Genomic DNA, 21100 nt, shown 5'->3' on the forward strand with positions numbered 1-21100 from the left:
CATACACGGACTCTGGCTTCGACGCTGAAAGCTAGGCAGAGAGCGGCCAGAACAGGCAGGTTTAGGTGCATCTTCATACTTGGCAGCGGTGGAAACTGTTAGGATGACGATTCGACAGCCACTGCAAACGGTAAGTAGAAGTGGGCTGAGTAGATGTCTGACAGCGAACGAAAAGACGTCAACGATTTTTATAGCGGTCAACCGCAAACATAGCCTGTTCGTCCGCTGCTCCAAGGGAAGTATCACATCATTATTACACTGCACAGGCTTACGGTCTATTACCTACGAATACGAAGTATAGAGATGGTAAATGTAATCGCTTACGTGCAGTACGTATCGTCGGTGATTCTGCGGGAGTGCTGTGTGCGCAGGACGAGCGAACGAGGGCTTGTTTCATACTCAAGGCCCTAGTACTTGCACATATCATTAGTTCTAACATGTAGACCTTATTCTTAACCCATGTTGGGACCATGCTATCCGCGAGGATAGTTGGGCAAAGAGCATGATTAATCGTGTGTTATAGGCTGTGCCTCTAACTTGTTCCAACCCCTATACAAAGCACAGACGTCTATCTTTTACTGTAATTTGGTATACGAGCTCCTCTGTAGTGTATAGACACTAACGTGGTTGATAAGCAAGTCAGCCACCTAAGCGAGTTAGCTACTTTGCACTAACGCGTCGCTATGGTTGCTGTAAACATTCACATAGGCCGTCACAGTGCTGAAAAGGGGTACAGCTTTGGTTGTTATTCTGGCCGTTACCACGCCGCTCTGGCTGTACCGGCGTTCTGGTGTCCTAGCATAAAGCGTGGCCTAAACCCTTGGCATGTTACAATAACATAGGCATGAAGTCTTCTCAGATGGTAATGAAATACATGTTCCAGCTGAACCATTGTCTTGACTGCACCGAGCGTCGTTCACGATGGATCCGGGCCTCGAAGCACACGATAATGGAATACAGGGAGATACTTGGTGTTGAGGGGCTGATCCGTCCACCCCACCATTAGCCTTATCGCCCCTCGTGTGCACCTTCCCTGTGTGGCGACAACCCCACCTACAGCATCTAGCCATCGCATGATGAACGCGACACGCCCAAATGGCTCCTGGAGACTTCGGTCCACAGATCCTTCAGACCCAAGTCTAAATATATGTCCAGGGTTCTGCCACAGCTGCGCCTGCACCCGACCAAGCCGCATATCACCCAGCAATCGCAATGGCAACCAGCATCACCGTAGACTCGGCAGTCTCGCAGGATGACCTGGAAATCCCGGTACCCTTCTCGCGTCCAGACGAGCCCTCCTAATCTGACTCATCACAGCTCATCGATTTCTCCGCCTTCCTCTCTGGCAATCCCGACGCAAAGAAGCAAACCGCTGACGCCGTCCTCAAAGGCTTCCAGAATGCCGGCTTCATCTACCTCAAAAACCACGGCATCCCCGAGTCCACAGTATCCACAGTCTTTTCCCACTCGGCCAAGTTCTTTGCCAGACCCCAGGAACAGAAAGATGCGCTGGCATGGTATTCGGCTGTTGCCAACCGCGGCTACGTGACCCAAGGACGCGAGAAGCTCGTGGTGCTAGAGGAGACGGGCACAGAGGCGCAGATGCGCGCACTAATTCCAGATCTGAAGGAGAGCATGGAAATTGGGCGTGATGATCAACCTGAGTGGCCCAATATGTGGCCCAGTGGAGACGACGAGGCCAAGGTGTTTAGGGAGCAGATGATGGCTTTCTTTGAGACGTGCAAGACGCTGCACATGTACGTCATGCGTGCGATTGCGCTCGGCATGGGAATCGACGAGAAGTGGTTTGATGGCTTCACAGATGCCGGCGACAATACGCTGAGATTACTGCACTACCCGGGTGTATCCAAGAGTGTCTTTAAGAGGAACGACGGGCAGTTGCAGGTTCGCGCAGGAGAACACAGCGATTACGGTAAGTACCACCATTTCCAGTTTCTCGGAAAACCCAATCACTAACATCCGCACAGGCTCAGTAACGCTGCTCTTCCAGGACTCCCGCGGCGGGCTCCAGGTCCGCTCGCCAAAAGGCACTTTCGTCAACGCCACGCCCATTGAAGGCACCATTGTCGTCAACGCAGGCGATCTGCTTGCGCGCTGGTCCAACGACACCATCAAATCTACAAAGCACCGTGTTGTCGAGCCGCCGCCAAAGCCAGAAGATGCAGATAAGGATGAGTACCCCCCGCGGTACTCGATAGCCTACTTTTGCAACCCCAACTACGAGCGCAGTATCGAGGCTATCCCGGGCACGTATGAGCAGGCGGGCAGGAAGTACGGCGATGTTTTGAGTGGGGATTATATAGTGCAGAGATTGACGGCGACATATTAATGACTTGACACGTTAACAAGAATGTAAAAAAAATCACCTCATAATGCGGAGGCGATCAAGACATGCACGTGTAAATTAACATCAAACTATTACTATTACACAACTGAATATTAAAACGAAAAAAAAAGAATACAAGAAGAAATCATACAGCGAACAACCTCCCACATCACTCACTCACTCACCCCCTCCTCCAACACCACGCCCTCAACACCCCCCAGCACACCCCCCACCGGCGCCACAAACGCCATCTGACTCCAGCTAAACAGCGTATTCCGCCCCCCAAACACAAACACCTCGAAGCGGCCCGCAAACACGCCGTCGACCCACACCCGACTGCCGCGATGCACATCCGTCTCAACGCGCAGCACCGCCGGCAACCTAATCGCAACGGGTACATGCGAAGAGGCAGTTGCGTTCGTCCAGATACGGCCGGTCTGGCTGTCGTGTAAAGACACGGCGCGCAGCGGGTAGGGCATGTGATCTGCGGTTGTGAAAGTGAGTGTTGCAGTTGCACTGTTGCTACTATTGCTACTACTGTTGGGGTTTTCAGGCTCTACATGCAGAGACAGCGCGGTGTCTGGACCCGAGAGCGTAAATGGCGAGGAGGCATTTAGCGTGAGTGTGTAGGGGGGACCGTAGGAACCCAGTTCTAGAGGCAGATCTAGCGTAGTGTTTATGCTGTTTTGCGGGGCGCGCGTCGGGGCCCAGGAGAAGATGCGTGGCGAGGGCGGGTATGCTGGAGGAGGGTGTGAGATGCGGCGGTCGAGGTTTTGGGCTGGGGCTTTGCGGGCCTGGGCATGGTTGTGTTAGCGGGTTGTTGTGTGGTTTCACGGGGGAGGGTGCTTACGAGGAATGCGATGCTGTCTGCGAGGGAGTTTGGGTTGAGTTTTTCCCCGCGGGCTCCGGACCAGGCGCGCGCGGCCATGACGGGGATGCCGTCGCGCATGGCGTAGTAGGCTTCGAGCTGGGTGGTTGCGTCTGGGCCGTTGTCGTTCCACGCAGCTAGGATAGCGCCTTTGTTGCCTCTGGCGCCTGGCTGCAGCTGTTGCGTGGTATTGAAAGGGTTGTATAGCGAGGGCTCCCACTGCCAGTTTGGCACGTTGGCAAAGTCGAGGGTGCGAGTGACATTGTAGAACTGGGGGTACGGCGCTGGCAGGATGGGCATATGGTCATTTTTGAGGCTCATGTATGCCCACCAGTCCTCCGAGTTGATGATGTCGTAGCCGTCGTTTTGCAGCGCTACGGGGTCGGATTGGCCGTACTGCCAGTGCTGGATGATGATGTCCTTGGAAATGGTAAGGTTCTCGGATGGCTCATATGTGCCCCAGATACGGACGTCTTTCCCAGACGTGCTCTTGATAAAATCTTCCATTTCGTTGACGAAATTGATGTAGTCGTCAGCTAGATCAGAGTCGTACTCGTCGGCGCCGATATGCACCTCCTTCGTTTGGAACCATGGTAGGAATTCAGTCCATATAGCCTTCACCGTGGGGATTGCATCGGGATGGCTGAGGTTTAGCAGGTCCTTCTTATCCAAGGCTAGCTCTGGCTTCCACTTTGTGATTGCGAGCGCGTGGCCCGGCGCCTCAATCTCTGGAATGACAGTAACACCGCGCTGTGCGCAATGGCGTTGGAAATCCTCAAAGTCGGCGCGTGATAGTGTTTCGTTGGGGCGCTGAATGATTGCTCGGAGTTCTGTATTCTCCTCTGGGTACAGCGAGAAATGCGAGAATACGTCCTGCCAGGTCTCGTTGTGGCCACGGTTCAACGGGTAGTTGTCACTCGAGTGGTAGTGAAACTCTGACATTTTGAAGAATGAGGCGTACGAGCAGAGCTCTTTGAGAAAGTCCTTGGCGTACCACTTCCGCCCGGCGTCAAGCATATATCCACGTGTTGCGTATGCCGGCGCATCAACAATGCTTCCACATGGCAATGATCCATTCTTTATGAGCAATTCCTGGAGCACAGTCCGAGTACCCCAGAACATGCCTCGCGCACCAGTCCCGCCAATGTAGATGCTGCCATTGCCAACATCAAGCTCATACCCTTCTTCTGTCGCGACTCCGTTCTCATAAGTCAGTTGATTCTTATTTCCCCGGAAAGGTCCTAGGATGATTCCGGCTGACGGGAGCTCATCAACACGCTCCAGTGTCCACTGACCACCCAGCAATGATGACAGATCTGCGCGGAACGTCTCAGCAAACTCTTCAGCGCTTGGTGGTATCAGCGTAAGGCCTTCAGAATCTCTCTTGTCAGCAAAGGCGCTGTCAATGTATATCTTTGCGCCATGTTTGCTCAACGAGAAGCCAAGGCCGCTTTTATTTGCCGGTGGGATTGGTGGGAGAGACTGCAGCGCCGCGACCAATTGTGGCAGTAGAAGCCACCCTAATAGAGACACCATCGTGGGCGTAAAACAGTCGTTCAAAAAAGAGTCAATGAACAAGACAGATGCTTCTTTATGCCAATAGCCAAGGTCGCTTGGCAGTGCTGTCAAATGTCGCCTCGCCCCGCATATGCAAAGCCGATGTAACCCTCCGGCACGTAGTCAATAGAGTTTGCGATAACGAATGCCGTATGATGGCAAAAGGGCATAGTCAGGTACAAGACAGCAAGGCTGAAAGTGGGGGTAAGTGTTGCTGCGGAGGACACGAAGTAGTGGTTGTACTTCACCTCCGCAAGCTTCGTGCAGGATCTGGTCTGGGCGGCGCAAGTCATCTTGGGAAACCCGACCGGGCCTTTGCACAATGGCAGCAGTCAGCGCGGGATGAGCAAGGTAACCTTAAAGAGCTGCAAGTGCGAGGTCGCTCACGGAACTGAGACCGAGTCTGAGTTGGATACGGAGCAAAGGGGCTAGCCGAGCGAGTGAAGTTTAGCGCATCGGAGAAAATCTGCGCACTCACCGACGTTGTCTACCAACAGCATCTCCAATCATAATCCATGACCCATAGACATCATGTATCAATAAAACCTATCTCCCCCAGACACTTCGATTTCCTTTGCTTTTTAGCATGGACCGTCACCAGCGCGTTGTCGCGCAAGTCGCGTCCAAAGTCAAGGATTATTTCACACGAAAAGAGCCATTTCGCATATCACATGGCTCCACGAACAGCACACGCCCGAACCTAAAAAAGCATGTCGTTGACATAAGCGCTCTACGAAATGTCATCCAAGTCGACACTCAGAACAAGAAGGCGCTTGTGGAGCCCAATGTGCCCATGGATCGGTTGGTGGAGGCGACTTTGCCACATGGTCTCGTGCCGCCTGTTGTCATGGAATTCCCTGGCATCACTGTAGGAGGTGGGTACGCAGGAACAGCAGGCGAGAGCAGCAGCTTCAAGTTCGGCTTCTTTGACCGCACCATCAACGAGGTGGAAATGGTCATGGCCGACGGCAAGATCATCAAGGCAAGCGAAAAAGAGAAAGAAGATTTGTTCCGGGGCGCTGCTGGCGCAGTCGGTACTCTTGGTGTCACTACTCTTGTAGACCTGAATCTTATCGAGGCCAAGAAGTATGTCAAGACCACATACTATCCGACCCGCAGTGTTGCTCAAGCTGTCAAAGAGGTCAAAGAGCATACCGAGGGCGAAGATGGTTCGCGAAATGATTACGTGGATGGCGTGCTGTTCAGTAAAGATCACGGTGCTATCGTCACGGGCGAAATGACAGACCAACTCCCTGCGGGTACCAAACCGCAGACTTTCAGCAATCCCTGGGACCCATGGTTCTATCTCCACGTGGAGGCAGCAACACGAAACTCTAACGAGCCAGTCGTGGAATACATCCCGTTGGCAGAGTACATGTTCCGCTACGACCGTGGTGGCTTTTGGGTTGGTCGGTCAGCCTTCAGCTACATGCGCTTTCCCTTCAACAAGTACACACGATGGTTCCTCGATGACTTCCTGCATACGCGCATGCTTTACCGCGCTCTACACGCATCTGGAATTGCGACACGCTATATTGTGCAGGACATGGCGTTGCCCTACCCAAATGCTGAGAAGTTCATCGACTACACAGACAAAACGTTCAACATCTGGCCGCTGTGGCTCTGTCCGCTCAAGCAAAGCCCGCAACCGACCATGCACCCACATACCAAAGGCGCTCTCAAATCAGACCAAATGCTGAACATTGGTCTCTGGGGCTTTGGACCCAGCGATCCCGCTACCTATCTCCAGAAGAACCGCGCGCTCGAGAAGACGCTTGGGGAGATGGGCGGCATGAAGTGGCTGTATGCACAAACATACTATAGCAAAGACGAGTTCTGGGCGCAGTTTGATCGCAAATGGCATCAAGGGCTAAGAAAGAAGTACAACGCCGAGATGCTTCCAGAAGTGTATGATAAAGTACATGTTGATGTTGGAAAGTACACGGAGATGGCAAACAAGGACTGGGGACTCCGACTGAGGAACATCTGGCCATTGGGCGGGTTCTGGGGTATCTGGAAGTCAATACAAAGCAAAGACTATATGATCGCGAGAAATTCGACATGGAGGTGGAGAAGCTGAGTACAAGCATGAATAAGTACCAAGACATGGCATGCAGCTGCTTGGTTTCTTGAAAGCTAGACAAGAATCTCCTAGATGCAGGTCAGCAAGCCAGTTTGTCTCTCATGTAAAACATATTTTGGTATTTAATTCTCCACTTCCTTGATGTCAACGACCATCACAACCCATCATGTCTACCAGCAGTGAAGAAGCCATGCACACTCCCGACTCGGCTACAAGCGAAATGTCTCTTGGCGATTTCCGGCTCATGACAGCAGCAGCCATCGATCCGCTTGTCCCCATCGTCTTCGATGCGACAAAGGCCGAGGAAGTCATGGACGAAATAGTTGAGGCCATCGGTACAGACACGACAAAGTTGAGGATGACCATCGAAGTCATCTACCACAGGGCTATGCAAAGCGAGCACTGGGCCGACATGGCCGTGAAACTACTCGCCATGCTTTCCGAGCGCATCCCACAAACACTGAGCGACCCAGACATAGCCCTTGACAAGAACGGCGTCGCATTCGTCGGCCCACGCCTCGTCCGGCGCTACCTCTTCACCCGCATCCAATCCGACTTCGATGCCGACATCCAGAAACCAAGCTGGAGCGTGCCACTAGTACATTTTCTCTACGGCCTGTCCAGAACAATGACTCAATCCCTACGCATGTCGTACCGAGTTCAGACGCAAATCATTTCCAAGATGGCCAAGTCAGACCACCTGTTTGTGGAAACCAACATGGAGTTGTTTCTTCTCTTCGTCTCCTGGCTCGGCCCGAACTTGGATAAGGAACAAGACAAGGATGCGATTTTAACGGATGTATTGCTGGGAGTGCGCGAGCGGGCGGATCTGGAGTCAACTTTGATGAGGCTTGCGGTGGTGGGACTTGTGCGTTTGCGGGAAGACGGGTGGCCAAGTGAGGATTTGTGAGTGGGTGGTGTAGAAGTCTGGTGGTGACAAAGAATGCTAGGTTCACGAGTGCAGTCAATGTCTAGAATATTCATAATTTTGTTTCAGGGGCTTGGTGAGGATCGTATAATCGTACAAGCCATCTGTTGATGATCAGGTGACTTCAAAACCGATGCTTCATGAAAGGGGGTCATAGTCAAGTTGAGACCTAGTGTAGGGTGAATGTAGTAGTGGAGATACATTAGATATTCTCGACCCCAGACGTATGGCTTTGATGGAGAAGATGATGCTAAGATTGGGTGCCTCTCACACGCCAGTAGGATTTTGCCCACAGCAGACGAGCAAAAAGCAAACATCGAATGACATCTGTCTACCGCTTACATCACGTGATCGATGCACGTGCATGTTTCGCGTTCGCCACGCGACACGCAGCCGCCAGGCAAGACAACCTGACGTTGAAAAGGACGAGACTATCACCTCCCGCATATACGCCGTTTCTCATGATGACATGCATATCCACAAACTAGATCCTGCAAGAAAGAAGGTTCAGTGGCGGATGGCGTCGGATCTTTGCCGGAGCGAACCGCTGTGTCGCGCTACCAGCGGTGACGATCGTCATACATATTGCGGCAATTTCAATCTTTTGACAAACACTCTTCTCGTGTAGAGGCAATCGATTCACACGCCAACGTGCCTTACGACTCCTGGGGCCGGAGGAACGCTTTGGCCTGTTTCGTTTTGAACGCGACCGCCGCACACGGCCCTCTACAGCAGCCATTCCCAGCATGGCAGAGCGAGAGAAGAAGAGCGGCCTTCGAGCCATGTTTGGCATGCGATCTAATCCAAGCAAAGAGCCAAAGCAGCAAGGGGCGCGGAAGAAGCTATCCAAGAAAGGATCACGAAGCGATGTACTCGCAAAGCTTGATTCGACTACCGATGAGGCCAAGGCCACTCGCCAGGATTCCGGCAGTTTCACAAACGAGAGAAACGCTTCAACGGCAAGTAGCTTTGGACTTCCGACCTTTGACGACCTGGCTGGAGTTGCGCCACATGCATTGCGCGATAATCCGTACACGGCCATCAATGCTTATGCCGACACAAGCAACGCCCGTCTCCACTTTGATCTGCAGGATGCCGATTACCGTCGCAACTCAGACGGACAGCCGCAGTATGCTGTGCCAGTGTATCCAGGACAAGGCCGGTCGGCATCGCTGCCACAGATTCAGGGCGGACAGGCTCTCCCGTATGCACCACCAAAAACGCAGCCGTCGAAACTCAGCAAGGCGCACCGAGCACCCTCGGCGCGTGTAAGACCAGATGACATTCTCGACAAGGACACCGGAGAGAGGAAAGATCTCACCGAGATGATGCATGCCTTCACGTACGTGGAAGGCATAGACACCGTCGAGGAGGAGCGTGACGACGAATCCCTGCTCTATGACCCTTCACGGCCGGACGGAACGGCGCTCCTCGCTAGCGCATCGCCCGAAGTATGGCTTCGAATTGCTGATTTTCTATCGCCTTTGGATGTTGCCAATCTGTCTTCGACGTGCCGAACCATGTATGCTCGACTGGGCCAGCATCCGTACAAACTACTTTTGGACCCGGAGCACCGCCTCCACCGGCTGGACTTCTTGCTAGCCATGGATTCCAAGATGCCGCGTCATCTGTTCTGTTTCCCATGCGCTCAATGGCACCTACGTATCCAGCCCGGGTTTGAGTCGTTGAAGCCACAGAACGTTGTCAATCCTCTTTTTGAATGTCCGAATATGACGAACATCAATATGCCACCTCCCCGTATTCGCATCACCGATGGGCGTACCCTGCCATTCGCATTCGTGCAGCTAGCCCGCCGCCACTGGGCTTACGGACCCGAGTATGGCATTCCGCATCAATCTCTTGCGCGCCGTTGGAAAGATTCGTACTCAGAATGGAGCCACGAAACCACTTACCACATTACAAATAAGGGTAATTTTCTGATGCGAGTCCGCTCCCAGCACCACGTTGAGGGCGGCATGACCGACGCTGCGAAGCGTCTCCTACTCTTCAGCAGGGGCGACTACACCCCGTACTTTAGCGTATGCTCGCATTGGAAACACGGTCTTCTAACCTCCATTCCTAAATGCGCACTATCACACATACCTCATTCTACCGAAGCGGATACCACGGCCCTCGATAAGTTCCGAGAACGCAACCTTGGGAAGAAGATTGCTGGGAAGGTGCCTTTGTGTTCTGTATGCCAGCCCATGCGCCGGTGTCCTAAATGCCCTACAGAGTATCTCTTTGATCTCAAGCTCGTTGAAGATAGATCTGTTCGCACCAACACAACAGGCCGTTTCAAACAAGCACTCGTGGTCACGCGCTGGAGTGACTTGGGAACTGCACGTAGCACAGAAGATGCACAGTGGAGCGCCATAACGGGGGACAACGACAACTATGACAGCTTCAAGGAGATTGGGCGGAGAGCCGTGAGCGGCGTGTTTGAAAGCGCGTTTACAGATACCATTCCCGGACAACGAATCATGAGCATGAACCCGCAAAATGTAACGTCCAACGAGGAGGGTGGGACCTGGTATTAACCAGTGATTGGAAGCAAGGTGCGAATACCCGTTGGATAGTCGGGAAAATGTGGGTGCTGCCAGACGCCATAATTTGAACAACAATCGATTTGTTTACACTCGCCTAGAGCATCCGAAAGGCTTGTCTACTCCTGCCTCTCTCACATACGCCGCCTCGCTATGCACCAACGCAACAACTCCGTAACGTGCGTTACTCACCACTCCACTGCAATGCACACGCTCAACCGCTGTCAATCAACTCAACTCACATGGCCTCTTAAGGCGCCCGTACCACCTTTCTTCCCGTGACCTCATTCCGCTTCAGTTCTTGGAGAATTTTGGGCGAGTCAGCGAAATCGTACACCTCCACCTTGGGTGTTATCTTGCCCTCGACAGCCATCTGGAGCAGCTCTTCCATTTGCTTGGCGCTACCAGTCGACGAACCGCGGATGGTTAGGCCTTTTTCTTGGTTAGCGTTGAAATCCGGGGAGCTCGACGGAATAGCAACATACCACTGTTACTGATGTGAATGGGACTCATGGGGAACATGAAAGTGTCCCGTGGCAGGCCAACGCAGACAAACACGCCGCTAGTTCTGCATAGACTGGGTGCTTGAGTATACGCTTGTTCGCTTCCCGATACACAGATGACACCGTGTGCGCCTTCACCGTCGGTAAGGTCCTTGACAGCCTTGACAACATCTTGCTTGGCGTAGTCAATGAACGTCGTGGCTCCCATCTCCTTTGACAGCTTCTCTTTCTCGGCACCGCTGTCAACGGCAATGACGTTGTATCCCTTGATGCTCGCAATCTGGACTCCGATATGGCCCAGGCCGCCTCCCGCACCAACGATAACCACAGAGTCGCCCTTTTGCAAATCGGGTTCCAACTTGGACACTGCGCCCGTAAGACTCAATCCTGCACATAGCAGGGGCGCAGCAATCTCGCTCTTCAGGCCCTCTGGAATATGCGTCAAGAAATCCGCATCCGCAACAATGTATTGCTGCAGCGTGCCCCAGGTGTTCCTGCCCGTGTTTTTCTGCTTGCCGCAATGGTTCTCCTTGCCCTTTTTGCAGCTACTGCACTGCTTGCACGCATTCCACAACCACTTGATGCCTACTCTTTTGCCCAGCAGGTCAGACGAGACATTCGGCCCCAGCGATACTACAGTGCCGACGCCCTCGTGACCAGGAACTTCGGTGTATTTGCCTGGCCATGCAAGATTGTGGCAGTCGGAGTGGCAGATGCCGCTGTATTCCATCTTGACGAGGACTTCGCCTGCAGCGGGAGTCTGTACAGGGACATCGTTCCGGATCTGAAGAACGCAGTCTGGGCCCGGGTCTTGGATCCAGCCGGCCGTCTGCGTTGTGGGGATTGAGGTGCTCATTGTTGGTGGTGATGCTTTGGTGAGACGGCGCGATTGGGTCTGTTTCAATTCAGCAATGCCTCGATAGGGAATGACGAGCTGGGATAAAGAGGGGTTAAGGCTGACTGGCGTCAGCAATAATACCAAATGCCATGAAAGATAGCCGTGGTGGGCCCTACGGAAATAATCCCGCTACTTACCCCACCATCGCCACCTCCTCGTGATGAGCCAGCCTTGCTCAACCCGCCGACGAAGACAACAAGAGAAGCCGGGTCTAATGAACGGCATCTCAACTCTGGGCTTAGCCAGTCCTGATGCTGGATGGGGTCTATTTTTGAACGTTAATTTCAGGAGTACAACCAATCAAACAATCGATCGCGACCTCCTCCGCAGACGCACCAATCAGAGCGCGTCCAACTCCGCAGCCGAGGTTCGGCCGTCTTTCGTGCGTCTTTTCGACCAGTTGCAGACTTCCTTGCGTCGTATTTGTTAAAAGCCCTTGCTTGTACCAAGGGGTTGTCTTGGTTTGTCGAATACTGTTTTACTTAGCGTTCTACTATTCCCGGGTCACTCGTACAAGTCCTCTCATCCGCAAGGTATTGCACTTCGGGACCAAAGCAGAGTCTCTATACTACCAGTCGTATGATGGTGTTGGACACAAACATCCGAGGTTCGTAGAATGCACATTGCGTATTCCATCGCTGCCTGTTGCTCACATCTCCTGATTTGCAGCTGCTCCGGCACTCATACAGCCGGTTTACTTGTCTGAGCCCTCAACACCGGGCGGTACCCGAGTCTTGAAGCTGACCCCCAACACGTGTAGTTTGCTGGCTGGTATGGAATAACCATGTTATTCTGATCATCCGGTCAGACTGAACTGTTCAACGGCTTATCTTCCATCTTATTCAGCTGAACGCCTTGCTGCCAAGTGTAAGCAGCCTCGTCTCCATCTCTGCCTTACTGGGTAGCGGAGTGAGACCATGAATCGCCTGTTCAACTGGCTTGGTATCAATGATCTACTGGATGAAATCGAAAACCCCCAGACATGTATCAGTGCATATAAGACGGTCATGGCCAGCGCGGATTTCTTCTGATCCATACTGGGAATAAGCCACTGAGCAAAACTTCAACATGCCGGTCATCCAACCAGGAGGTCTTATTCTTGTAACAGGCGCAAACGGGTATACGAGACCTGATTAGCCAATCTACCATATACTAACACATGTTTCCAGATACCTCGCCGGTGTCGCCATCCAAAAGTTCCTTGACGCTGGCTACCGCGTCCGCGGCACCGTCCGCAATGCATCAGCTCATTCGTGGATGCCCCCGCACTATGGCCACAACTTTTCTCTGATCGAAGTCCCCAATATGTCGTCTCCCGGCGGTTTAGACGAAGCAGTAAAAGGCTGTGACGGCATCGCTTACATGGCGTCCCCCACCAGCGAGGCCTATAACCCCGATCCGCAGGCCGCGATCCCACCCGGCATACGCTGCGCCCTGTCTCTCCTCGAGTCGGCCGCCAAAGAACCCAGCGTGAAAAACATAGTCTGGACCAGCAGCCAAGCCGCTGCCATCACGCTCACCGCCAACAAGAAATACCACGTCACGCCGGACTCGTGGAACGAAGAAAGCAAAGCCGCGTGGGACATGCCCGTGGTCCCGACCTTCCGCCGCATGATCTTCAACTACATGTGTGCCAAGACAGAAGCCGAGCAACAGAGCTGGCAATGGGTGCGCGAACACAAGCCACATTTTACCTTCAACACTGTGCTGCCCAATGTCAATTTTGGCACGGCTGTGCGGCCCGACATGACGGGCTTCGGTAGCTCCGCCGCCCTGCTCAAGGTGTTGTGGTGCGGCAACGCGTTGTCTGTTGACCTCATTCCGCCGCAGTGGTTCGTCGACGTCGAGGACACCGCGCTGCTGCACCTCGCAGCGCTGACGCAGCCCGACGTGCAGAACGAGCGTATCCTGGCGATTGCAGCGCCCTACTGCTACAACGACGTGCTAGACATTTTCCGCAAGATAGCGCCAGACCACCAGTTTCTCGGGCGCGTCGACGAGGTGCTGGATTGCGGGACTGTGGATAACACGCATGCTGAGGAGCTGCTGAAGAGGATGAAGAATGGGGCTGGCTGGGCGTCGCTCGAGGAGTCGGTGCGCAAGTGGAGCGAGTGGATGCTCGAGGCGGAAAAGGCGGAGAAAGAAGGTAAAAAGTGGCCTGAAAATGCGACGGATGAAATAGCTAGGATGTTCGAGGGGGCGCCCAAGGAGGCGAGAAGTCTCTATGGGTGAGCTTGTAGTAGCGTATATTCAGAAACTCGTGTTTCAAATCATAGCTCTTAATTAATATACCATTTATTTTCATAACCCCATTTTCTCCGTGTTCAAACTGTGGTATGTACAGACAGACATGTCACTGACCCTCTCCATCATTACCATCATCCTCATCAATCCGTTCGATCTTCGGATACCCCCTTTCCTTCTCCGCCTCCTCATCCCTCTCCATCTTAATCACAGCCCACCTATACGACATGCTCTCTTTCCACTTCTTCAGGTCCCGCTGCCTGGGCACCACGCGACCCAACCGATCGACCGTCTCCCATTTCTTGCTCAACCTGCGAACGAGATCTTCGGATCCCGGCTCCAGCAGCTGCAGCCGGTTGATTTTGTACCAGCCGAGGAACTGGAACGAGCGATTGGCTCCGCGGATGGGTTGCGTGAACATGGCGATGGGAGCGTGGTCCTCGGGGAAGCCTTCTTTCAGCTGCTGTGCTGCCGAAGTACTGCTACTATCTTCTGGCTTAGCACACGGCGCGCTGGCTGTGTCATTAGTACTTGACATAGGCAGTGAAGGCGCTTTGATGCCCGGTAGCAAGTCGAGATTGCTCTTGACGAATATAACGCCATTTTCATTCCATTTGGGGTTTGCACCACTGAACAGCAGTACGCAGGCTAGTTTTTCGGGGGTTTCCGCTGAAGCATGTAGAGTAGCGTCGTGTGTGTCGTCGTATGCGGAATCCTTACCCCAGAAGTAGGCGTGGATTTCTTGGATCGTGTACAGGTCGTTGGTTTGGTCCTGGGGTTTTAAAAGCTGCGTTGAAGAGGCTTGGGAGAATTGCTCTCGCTTTGTCGGCACACAAGCTTCTGAATCGGTGCTTGCCATTGTGGTGTTTTGTCAAGTTGATGGTTGTGGCAGGGCTGGTCGTTGGCGCATGTGGTATGATGTTAAAATATGATATCATGGCCCCACTTCACGCTCGCACCAGGACGCGGCTGATGATGTACTGTAGGATTTCCCTCGCATGCTTCAGTGAAAGCCCAGAAACAGAGTCATTTCTAGATTGACAATCCTTCGACAAACTAGGTGTTTCATTCTGCCTTTGCATTGCTTCGGCTTTGCAAAAGGTGACCTATCAAGGGTTATACATAGATTTCCAGGCATTCATGTGTAGGAATAGCTACCACTATTAAAATTGACTCTTATCTATTGCGCTGAAAATTTTTTGTTGAACGGACAGATATTCGAGCCGTGTAGGGTTCAGGTTCTGGTGGTACATCATGTCGCTATTCATACATTGTTCAGCTTCATACATTTGCCAGGACTAAGAGGTAAGAGGCAAGAGGCGAAGCATATGACATGTGAGTATGTTACAGTATATATTGCCTCCAAACAAACGTGGTAAGTTTGACTTTCTTACTGCTTGGCAAATAGATAGGCGAGAGATTGTTGTTCTTGAGAAAATTAGTATTGGAGTTGTGTGGAGGAACATGAGAAGAGTGATGGGTCAATACATCTTTCGTGACGGGAAAATATCTAATGCGGTTGAATTGAGAAGATCCTAGGCTTTTCATCTTGCGTCCAAATTCCTGGAGATACTAATTGTTAGGTTGAGGGAATCACGGCATATCATAGAGACAACGTGTAACGGGAAGACGTGGAAAAATAAAACAGCAGTGGGCAAGGTTTTATTCAAGGAAGAGTCCATGGATAACTCGTTGTAAGAGGCTTGACGCAAGCTATCTCGATATACGGAAGCTTGACTCGAACAAAGAGACACAAGGTGCTGTGTAGTCGGCCGTTCGCACATGCATTGTACGAATGTTATTGATATTGGATAGTTACCGCACAACAAGCTTGTTACCTCACAATGTTATCCTTCTCATATCGCCTTTCTAAGATCCCGAAGCGTATCAGAGTATGATATACATACGGGGATTTAGTTGCTCAACCCCCTTCATCCATCAGCTGGCCCGTCCAACGACATTCCAGATTTGCGATATCACCCACGGAACAACAGCGCGTCAGATCCCTTTCAGAGTAAATATTTACCAGCAAGATGTCGATTGAGTCGATAGACAAGTACGTCTTGGTAAGTAGAGCCGGAAAAGGAGTGTCTGGAGAAGTTTACTTTTGTGTATCACAGGACGAAATCGTGGAAGCATGCGCAGACACCTCAGACAGCGCGGAAGAGCTTTCCAAGAAGCTGGTCAACAAGATTGTAGCTGTTAAACGGTCGACTGGATATTTTGCGCCCACGCTGCACAACGAAGTGGCGAGGATGAAAGCCATCGGGGAAAGCGTCGAGGCTACTGGAAACACGCAGTCGCAATTCTTCCAGCTACTTGCATACGATATTGATGACACGTCAGTAGCCTGGATGGCAACCTCAACCTTTCCGATTTGTCTCTCCCTCGAGGGTTTCAGGAGCCTAGGAGAGATGCCTGAAGATTTTCTATGGGTATGCTTTACGCAGCTGCAGCAAGGACTTGAATTCCTTCACGGCGTCTGTGATCCGACCATTGTTCATTGCGACCTGCACCTGGGCAATATCGTCGTCGGATTCCCAGATGCAGTACCATCGGGATTACCACAGGTAAAGATTGTCGACTTTGGCGTAGCAGTGCTGCTCCACAATGACACGCAAGAAACAGCGGTGTTGGCTGAAGACAATGTAGCTTTCCTCGAACTACTGCATTCTCTTATTCATAAGTGGGATGGCGCCACGTGTGGAGATTGCGCCGATGCTACAGCACCAGAGCCAGGAGAGCAATCCATGATTGGCAAGTTTCACGATGACATTGTTAAACAATTAGAATATGGTAGCGGGGGTTTTGCGCGGATTCGTGTGGGTTTATGGGAACGGTTTGGTGACTTCGCGACGATGCGGGGCGCTGCGGTGTCCAAGGCCTCGGAGCAAAACATGCAGGGTGTCATCATGGACGACTTTGGTTCGCAGAAAAGGGAAATGGAGGCGAGGTTGGAGGAGATTATACGAGAGCGTGTTCAGCCGCTTTCACAGTGATGTGCCATGGCCTGTGCGCCCCTGCCCCTGATGACAATACAGTCATCTTGGTCACGTGGCTTCCCATGTCATGCCTCTTAGCGTTAGGTCATGAACCTTAGCGACTTCAAGTCGCCGAATTTGCTACCTGTTTCGTAATGTATTGATTCCTGTTGTTCCAGAATGTGGATCTTGACATGTTGGGTGAAGTGAAAAAAGAAACAAGTGAACCCGGGTGGCATAAAAGCAAGCGTGAATAGCGGCAGGGCATTTTAGCAGCCGCCACACAGGCCGCCTGCATTCCGCCCATCTCGCTTGGCTGGTGAATGGGAGGCCGTGGCCGCTGGCTGGTGTATCGCCTCGCCCAGTGCCTAAAATACCCTCACCCAATCTGTCGTAGAGTGAGAACTTGTAGTCGCGCGAACTAACGCACATTGGAGACAAAGCTTTCATAAACTTCGCCCACGCCAAGCATAACATGGAAGTTGCTTGCAAGTACGAACAGTCTTAATTTTAATTTTTAGTGGCGGGGCTTTGTGTGACGCGTCAGCGAACTCCTGGAGCAGCGGGGATTTTGTTCGCAGCAAACGTATGGGCCAGAGTCTGATCCAGTGGCTGGAGGAGAGGCAGAGAGCATGGATGATAACGTGTACGAAGACGTAATCGCTTTCTGACCGTCGGTGGGCATATCTCAGGACCATGCAAAAGAGACGCCCGCACAGACATGACGATGGCTTATTGATTACGGCGGCGGTTATACAACCTACCAATAATTTGTTATTTAACCTACTAATAAGCCCGCTAAGCCAAAGTCAGGCATAGCGCGCTTAGCTAAGATATTAGTAGTATTCTCTATAACTTATAGTAATATAGCTATATAGTAGTAACTACTAGTAATAAAAGATAGCTAATATATTAATAATGTAAGGGGCTGCGCTCCAGGGAGCAATCGCGAGGTATACAAGAGGTTGTATTCGATAAGGAGCTATCTACTCTGCTTACGTGGTGTTTATTTACTTATCGGAGAAAGGTTATGCTGGAGTATCTGAGCGCGTTGTCTGAGCGCTGCTTGGTCTGAACGTAGTTTAGATGGTGCGCGCGCAGCTTGGCCCGAGATTTCATCGAGGAGCTATCCAAAGGGCGTTCAGCCCGTTACAATACCCCCCTCCTTAGGGGATACCGCATCGCCTCTTCGAAACCCCTCTAGGAGGCGGCCCTCGCTGTCTCGTTTGGCCTCCGTGAATGCTTCCTAACGATCTACTGCCTCAGCGTCCTCTAGCAGCTCAGCTGGTTCGAGCGTCGTTTGGTGGAACCCTTTCCATTTCACCTCGTAGTATAGCTTACGCCCTCTCCCACGGCGGCGTACCTCTTCTGCCATAATGTCCTCTACCTCCTATTCATCTTCTCCGTCTACCTGTAGTGGCTGTGGCTGATAGTCGTCCTGAACCTGGTTTGGGAGGGGATCGTTGCTAGCGAGTTTTAACTAATTAACATGAAAAATAGGGTGTGGTCCTGGAGGCGTATCTAATTCAACTGAGTGGCTATCGATTACCTTCACCACTGTATACTTAGCGTTCTTCTAGTCGAGCTTCTTTAAGCTTCGCCCTGTGCCGTACTGCTGATCGAGCTTCAGCCATACCTTGTCGCCTACTCGGTAGCTCTGTGCCTCTCTCCAAGTCTTGTTCGCCTGTCTCTCCTGTTCTTGTTAAGCAACCGCCATGCCTGCCTAGGCTAGTTCTACGGCTTGTTGTAGCTTAACCGCGATCTCTGCTACTTTCTGTTCGTCTGAAAGCTGTTCAGCTAGTTTCCGTTGTTGTCTTTCGTTGCCAAGCTCTAGCTGCAGCAGCTCTACCTTATGTCCATGCTATAAGAAGAAGGGTGACATTCCAGTCGACGTTGCATTCCTGCCATTAATCGCAATCTAGGCCATCGGGCAGAGCCGTGCCTAGTCGTCCTAAGCCTAGTTTGTAAACGATTGGATATAGGTTTCCTAGACGCTGTTTATCCTCTCTGTTGCGCCGTCTGTCTGCGGGTGGTAGGCAGTTGATAGTCTCCGCTTGATCTTCAGAAGCTTGCATAGTTTAGCCCATAGTGTACTCACGAACTGGCTGCCTCTGTCGGAGGTAATAGCGTCTGGTAGCTAGTGATATGCAACCACGCGCTCGATGAACTTTTGGACGACGGTTTCCGTCTTCGTATCCGGGAGCGGTACGAAGATCGCACCCTTGCTAAGCCGGTCAGTGACCACCATCAGGCTAGTCATGCCTTCGCTCTCTGGTAGTCCTTCGACGAAATCTATGGAGATCTCCTTCCAGATCCGAGTGGGTATCGGCAGTGGTTTTAGAAGGCCTTGCGTGCCCTCTCTCCAGGACTTGCTCCGTCCGCAGGTGTCATAGTTTCTAACGTATCTTCAGATCGAATTGGTCATGCCTGGCCAAAAGTAGTCCCTTGCGAGAATCTTGTACGTTAGCTCGCGCCCTAGGTGACTAGTGACTAGTGAGTCGTGGGCACTGCTGATGATTGCCGTTCGCAACTTGTTGTTGTCTAGCACCCACTTGCGCCTTTGGTAAAACAGGACTCTACTATCTGCTAAGCAGTCTTCGATTGAGCACTTTAGGCCTAAGTTTATGGGGAAACGTCTCTCTTAGTCCTCTACTGCCTTCTTTGCTCCTTGGTAGATACAATCCTTCGCTGTCGCTTCTTGCTAGAGCTTCTCTAACTCATTCTACTCTAGCACTTTTTTATTTAGTACTCTAGGAAGGAGCTGATCTAATTCTTCTCTAGATAGGGGGATAGCCTCCTCTTCCCGCTGCTGGCTTCGTGTCCTTGTTGCCATCACTAAGATAGCTTCTTCTGGTTCTTCTTCTGTTACCTCCTGATAGGAGTTTGTTGGCTTAAATATTTGTACGAAGCGCTTCTATAAGCGCTCGTCTTCTGCCCCTACGGGCAGGTCTTGTTCTCTTCTTAAGAGCGCGTTAGCTCTCACGTTCTGCTTACCCAGCTGATACAGCAGCTCTAGGTTATATCTACCAAGTAAAAGCGACTATCTCACCTAACGTTAGTTTAGCATATGGGGTTTTATGAAGTACTCTAGATTCTTGTGATCTGTGATCACCTTAAACTTCTTAACTAAACGCAGTTCAGAGTCCCATTCCTTAAGGCATCGTACTACCGCGAGTAACTCCTTGTTGTAGATCTTGTAGTTGTACTCGTGCGCGCTATTCTTCCGCAAGAAGAACGCGCAAGGTCGTAAGACTCCATTATCACTATACTGCGATAGCACTCCGCCTACCGCGTAGCCGCTTGAATCGCACTTGAGCACTGTCTCCCGATCTAGGTTGAACGCCGCTAGCGTTGGCTCTATAACAAAGATCTCTTTTAGCTTGTTAAAGGCTAATTGCTCTTTAGGTCCTTATTAGAAGGGGACGTTGCTTGTAAGTCTAGTAAGAGGTGCGGCTAGCTGTATAAAGTTCTTAATAAACCTTCAGTAGAAGTTTGCGAATCCTAAGAACAATCTTACTCCCTTTACTGTCTTTGGTGCCTCCCACTCGCGAATTGCGGCTATCTTAGCTAGATCCATGCTTATCCCCTTGCCTGCTTTAATAATAAACCTAAGGTACTTAGTCGTCTTAACTTCAAACTCGCACTTCTTAATGTCTACTTGTAACCCTGCGGCTTGTAGCTTACTAAGTACTTTTTAGATATGCTCTCAATGCTGGCGCAGATCGCCGTCGGTATAGATTAGCACGTCGTCTAGATAAGCTGAGCAGAAGTCGTCTAGGTGTTCTCTTAAGGTCCAGTTAATATATCGTTGGAAGGTACTTGGGGAGTTCGCCATGCCAAAGGGGGTAACTAGCCACTCGAACAATCCGAATCTCGTACGGAAGGCCGTCTTCCACTCATCGCCTGGTGCGACGCGGATCTTGTGGAAGGCTGCGATAACGTCCAATTTCGTGAACCACTTAGCCTTGCTTAAGCTATTGAGCGTCTCTCGAATAAGTGGTAATGGATACCGGTCCTTCTTTGTAATCGCATTTAGAGCCCGATAATCGATACACAGTCGGAGCCCTCCCCTAGGCTTCTTAGCGAACAATACTGGAGCTGAGGCTGGCGAGCTGCTTACGCGGTATAAACCCTTTCTAAGGAGT

General features: G+C 51.6%; 9 protein-coding genes across 9 annotated transcripts; 6 read left to right on the forward strand and 3 right to left on the reverse strand.

The window, feature by feature from the left end:
• Window positions 1–1212: 1212 nt before the first annotated feature.
• SETTUDRAFT_146447 (uncharacterized protein) lies at window positions 1213–2460 on the forward strand (the record flags this gene model as incomplete). Its single annotated transcript, XM_008024160.1, has 3 exons — window positions 1213–1269; window positions 1318–1933; window positions 1989–2460. The coding sequence occupies 3 exons, from the start codon at window positions 1213–1215 to the stop codon at window positions 2348–2350; spliced, it is 1035 nt and encodes a 344-aa protein (XP_008022351.1). The 3' UTR covers window positions 2351–2460.
• A 60-nt stretch (window positions 2461–2520) lies between these two features.
• Window positions 2521–4751, reverse strand: SETTUDRAFT_103700 (glycoside hydrolase family 20 protein; the record flags this gene model as incomplete). The annotated part of the gene is made up of 3 exons (XM_008024161.1): window positions 2521–2872; window positions 2918–3141; window positions 3198–4751. 3 exons carry the CDS (start codon window positions 4749–4751, stop codon window positions 2521–2523), a joined length of 2130 nt encoding a protein of 709 aa, XP_008022352.1.
• A 607-nt stretch (window positions 4752–5358) lies between these two features.
• SETTUDRAFT_102819 (uncharacterized protein) lies at window positions 5359–6852 on the forward strand (the record flags this gene model as incomplete). The annotated part of the gene is made up of 1 exon (XM_008024162.1): window positions 5359–6852. The coding sequence occupies one exon, from the start codon at window positions 5359–5361 to the stop codon at window positions 6850–6852; it is 1494 nt and encodes a 497-aa protein (XP_008022353.1).
• A 247-nt stretch (window positions 6853–7099) lies between these two features.
• SETTUDRAFT_102841 (uncharacterized protein) lies at window positions 7100–7765 on the forward strand (the record flags this gene model as incomplete). Its single annotated transcript, XM_008024163.1, has 1 exon — window positions 7100–7765. One exon carries the CDS (start codon window positions 7100–7102, stop codon window positions 7763–7765), a length of 666 nt encoding a protein of 221 aa, XP_008022354.1.
• A 764-nt stretch (window positions 7766–8529) lies between these two features.
• SETTUDRAFT_102422 (uncharacterized protein) lies at window positions 8530–10323 on the forward strand (the record flags this gene model as incomplete). The annotated part of the gene is made up of 1 exon (XM_008024164.1): window positions 8530–10323. One exon carries the CDS (start codon window positions 8530–8532, stop codon window positions 10321–10323), a length of 1794 nt encoding a protein of 597 aa, XP_008022355.1.
• Window positions 10324–10579: 256 nt separating this feature from the next.
• On the reverse strand, window positions 10580–11688 carry SETTUDRAFT_102572 (uncharacterized protein; the record flags this gene model as incomplete). The annotated part of the gene is made up of 2 exons (XM_008024165.1): window positions 10580–10767; window positions 10818–11688. The coding sequence occupies 2 exons, from the start codon at window positions 11686–11688 to the stop codon at window positions 10580–10582; spliced, it is 1059 nt and encodes a 352-aa protein (XP_008022356.1).
• An 834-nt stretch (window positions 11689–12522) lies between these two features.
• On the forward strand, window positions 12523–14028 carry SETTUDRAFT_167356 (uncharacterized protein). Its single transcript, XM_008024166.1, has 2 exons — window positions 12523–12848; window positions 12900–14028. Exons 1-2 carry the CDS (start codon window positions 12799–12801, stop codon window positions 13960–13962), a joined length of 1113 nt encoding a protein of 370 aa, XP_008022357.1. The 5' UTR covers window positions 12523–12798; the 3' UTR covers window positions 13963–14028.
• A 20-nt stretch (window positions 14029–14048) lies between these two features.
• Window positions 14049–14545, reverse strand: SETTUDRAFT_167358 (uncharacterized protein). The gene has a single exon (XM_008024167.1). The coding sequence runs from the start codon at window positions 14510–14512 to the stop codon at window positions 14084–14086; it is 429 nt and encodes a 142-aa protein (XP_008022358.1). The 5' UTR covers window positions 14513–14545; the 3' UTR covers window positions 14049–14083.
• A 1462-nt stretch (window positions 14546–16007) lies between these two features.
• SETTUDRAFT_25804 (uncharacterized protein) lies at window positions 16008–16973 on the forward strand (the record flags this gene model as incomplete). Its single annotated transcript, XM_008023667.1, has 2 exons — window positions 16008–16040; window positions 16095–16973. The coding sequence occupies 2 exons, from the start codon at window positions 16008–16010 to the stop codon at window positions 16971–16973; spliced, it is 912 nt and encodes a 303-aa protein (XP_008021858.1).
• Window positions 16974–21100: the final 4127 nt, after the last annotated feature.

Source organism: Exserohilum turcica, assembly GCF_000359705.1.
Source record: "Exserohilum turcica Et28A unplaced genomic scaffold SETTUscaffold_11, whole genome shotgun sequence".
NCBI lineage: Eukaryota > Fungi > Ascomycota > Dothideomycetes > Pleosporales > Pleosporaceae > Exserohilum > Exserohilum turcicum.

Bases quoted from the DNA above. Each gene is read 5' to 3' on its own strand.
- SETTUDRAFT_167356 (XM_008024166.1), top strand. From the start codon at position 12,799: ATGCCGGTCATCCAACCAGGAGGTCTTATTCTTGTAACAGGCGCAAAC. The intron at 12,849-12,899 runs GTATACGAGACC...ACATGTTTCCAG, and splicing joins CTTGTAACAGGCGCAAACGG to ATACCTCGCCGGTGTCGCCA.
- SETTUDRAFT_167358 (XM_008024167.1), bottom strand. From the start codon at position 14,512: ATGTCAAGTACTAATGACACAGCCAGCGCGCCGTGTGCTAAGCCAGAA.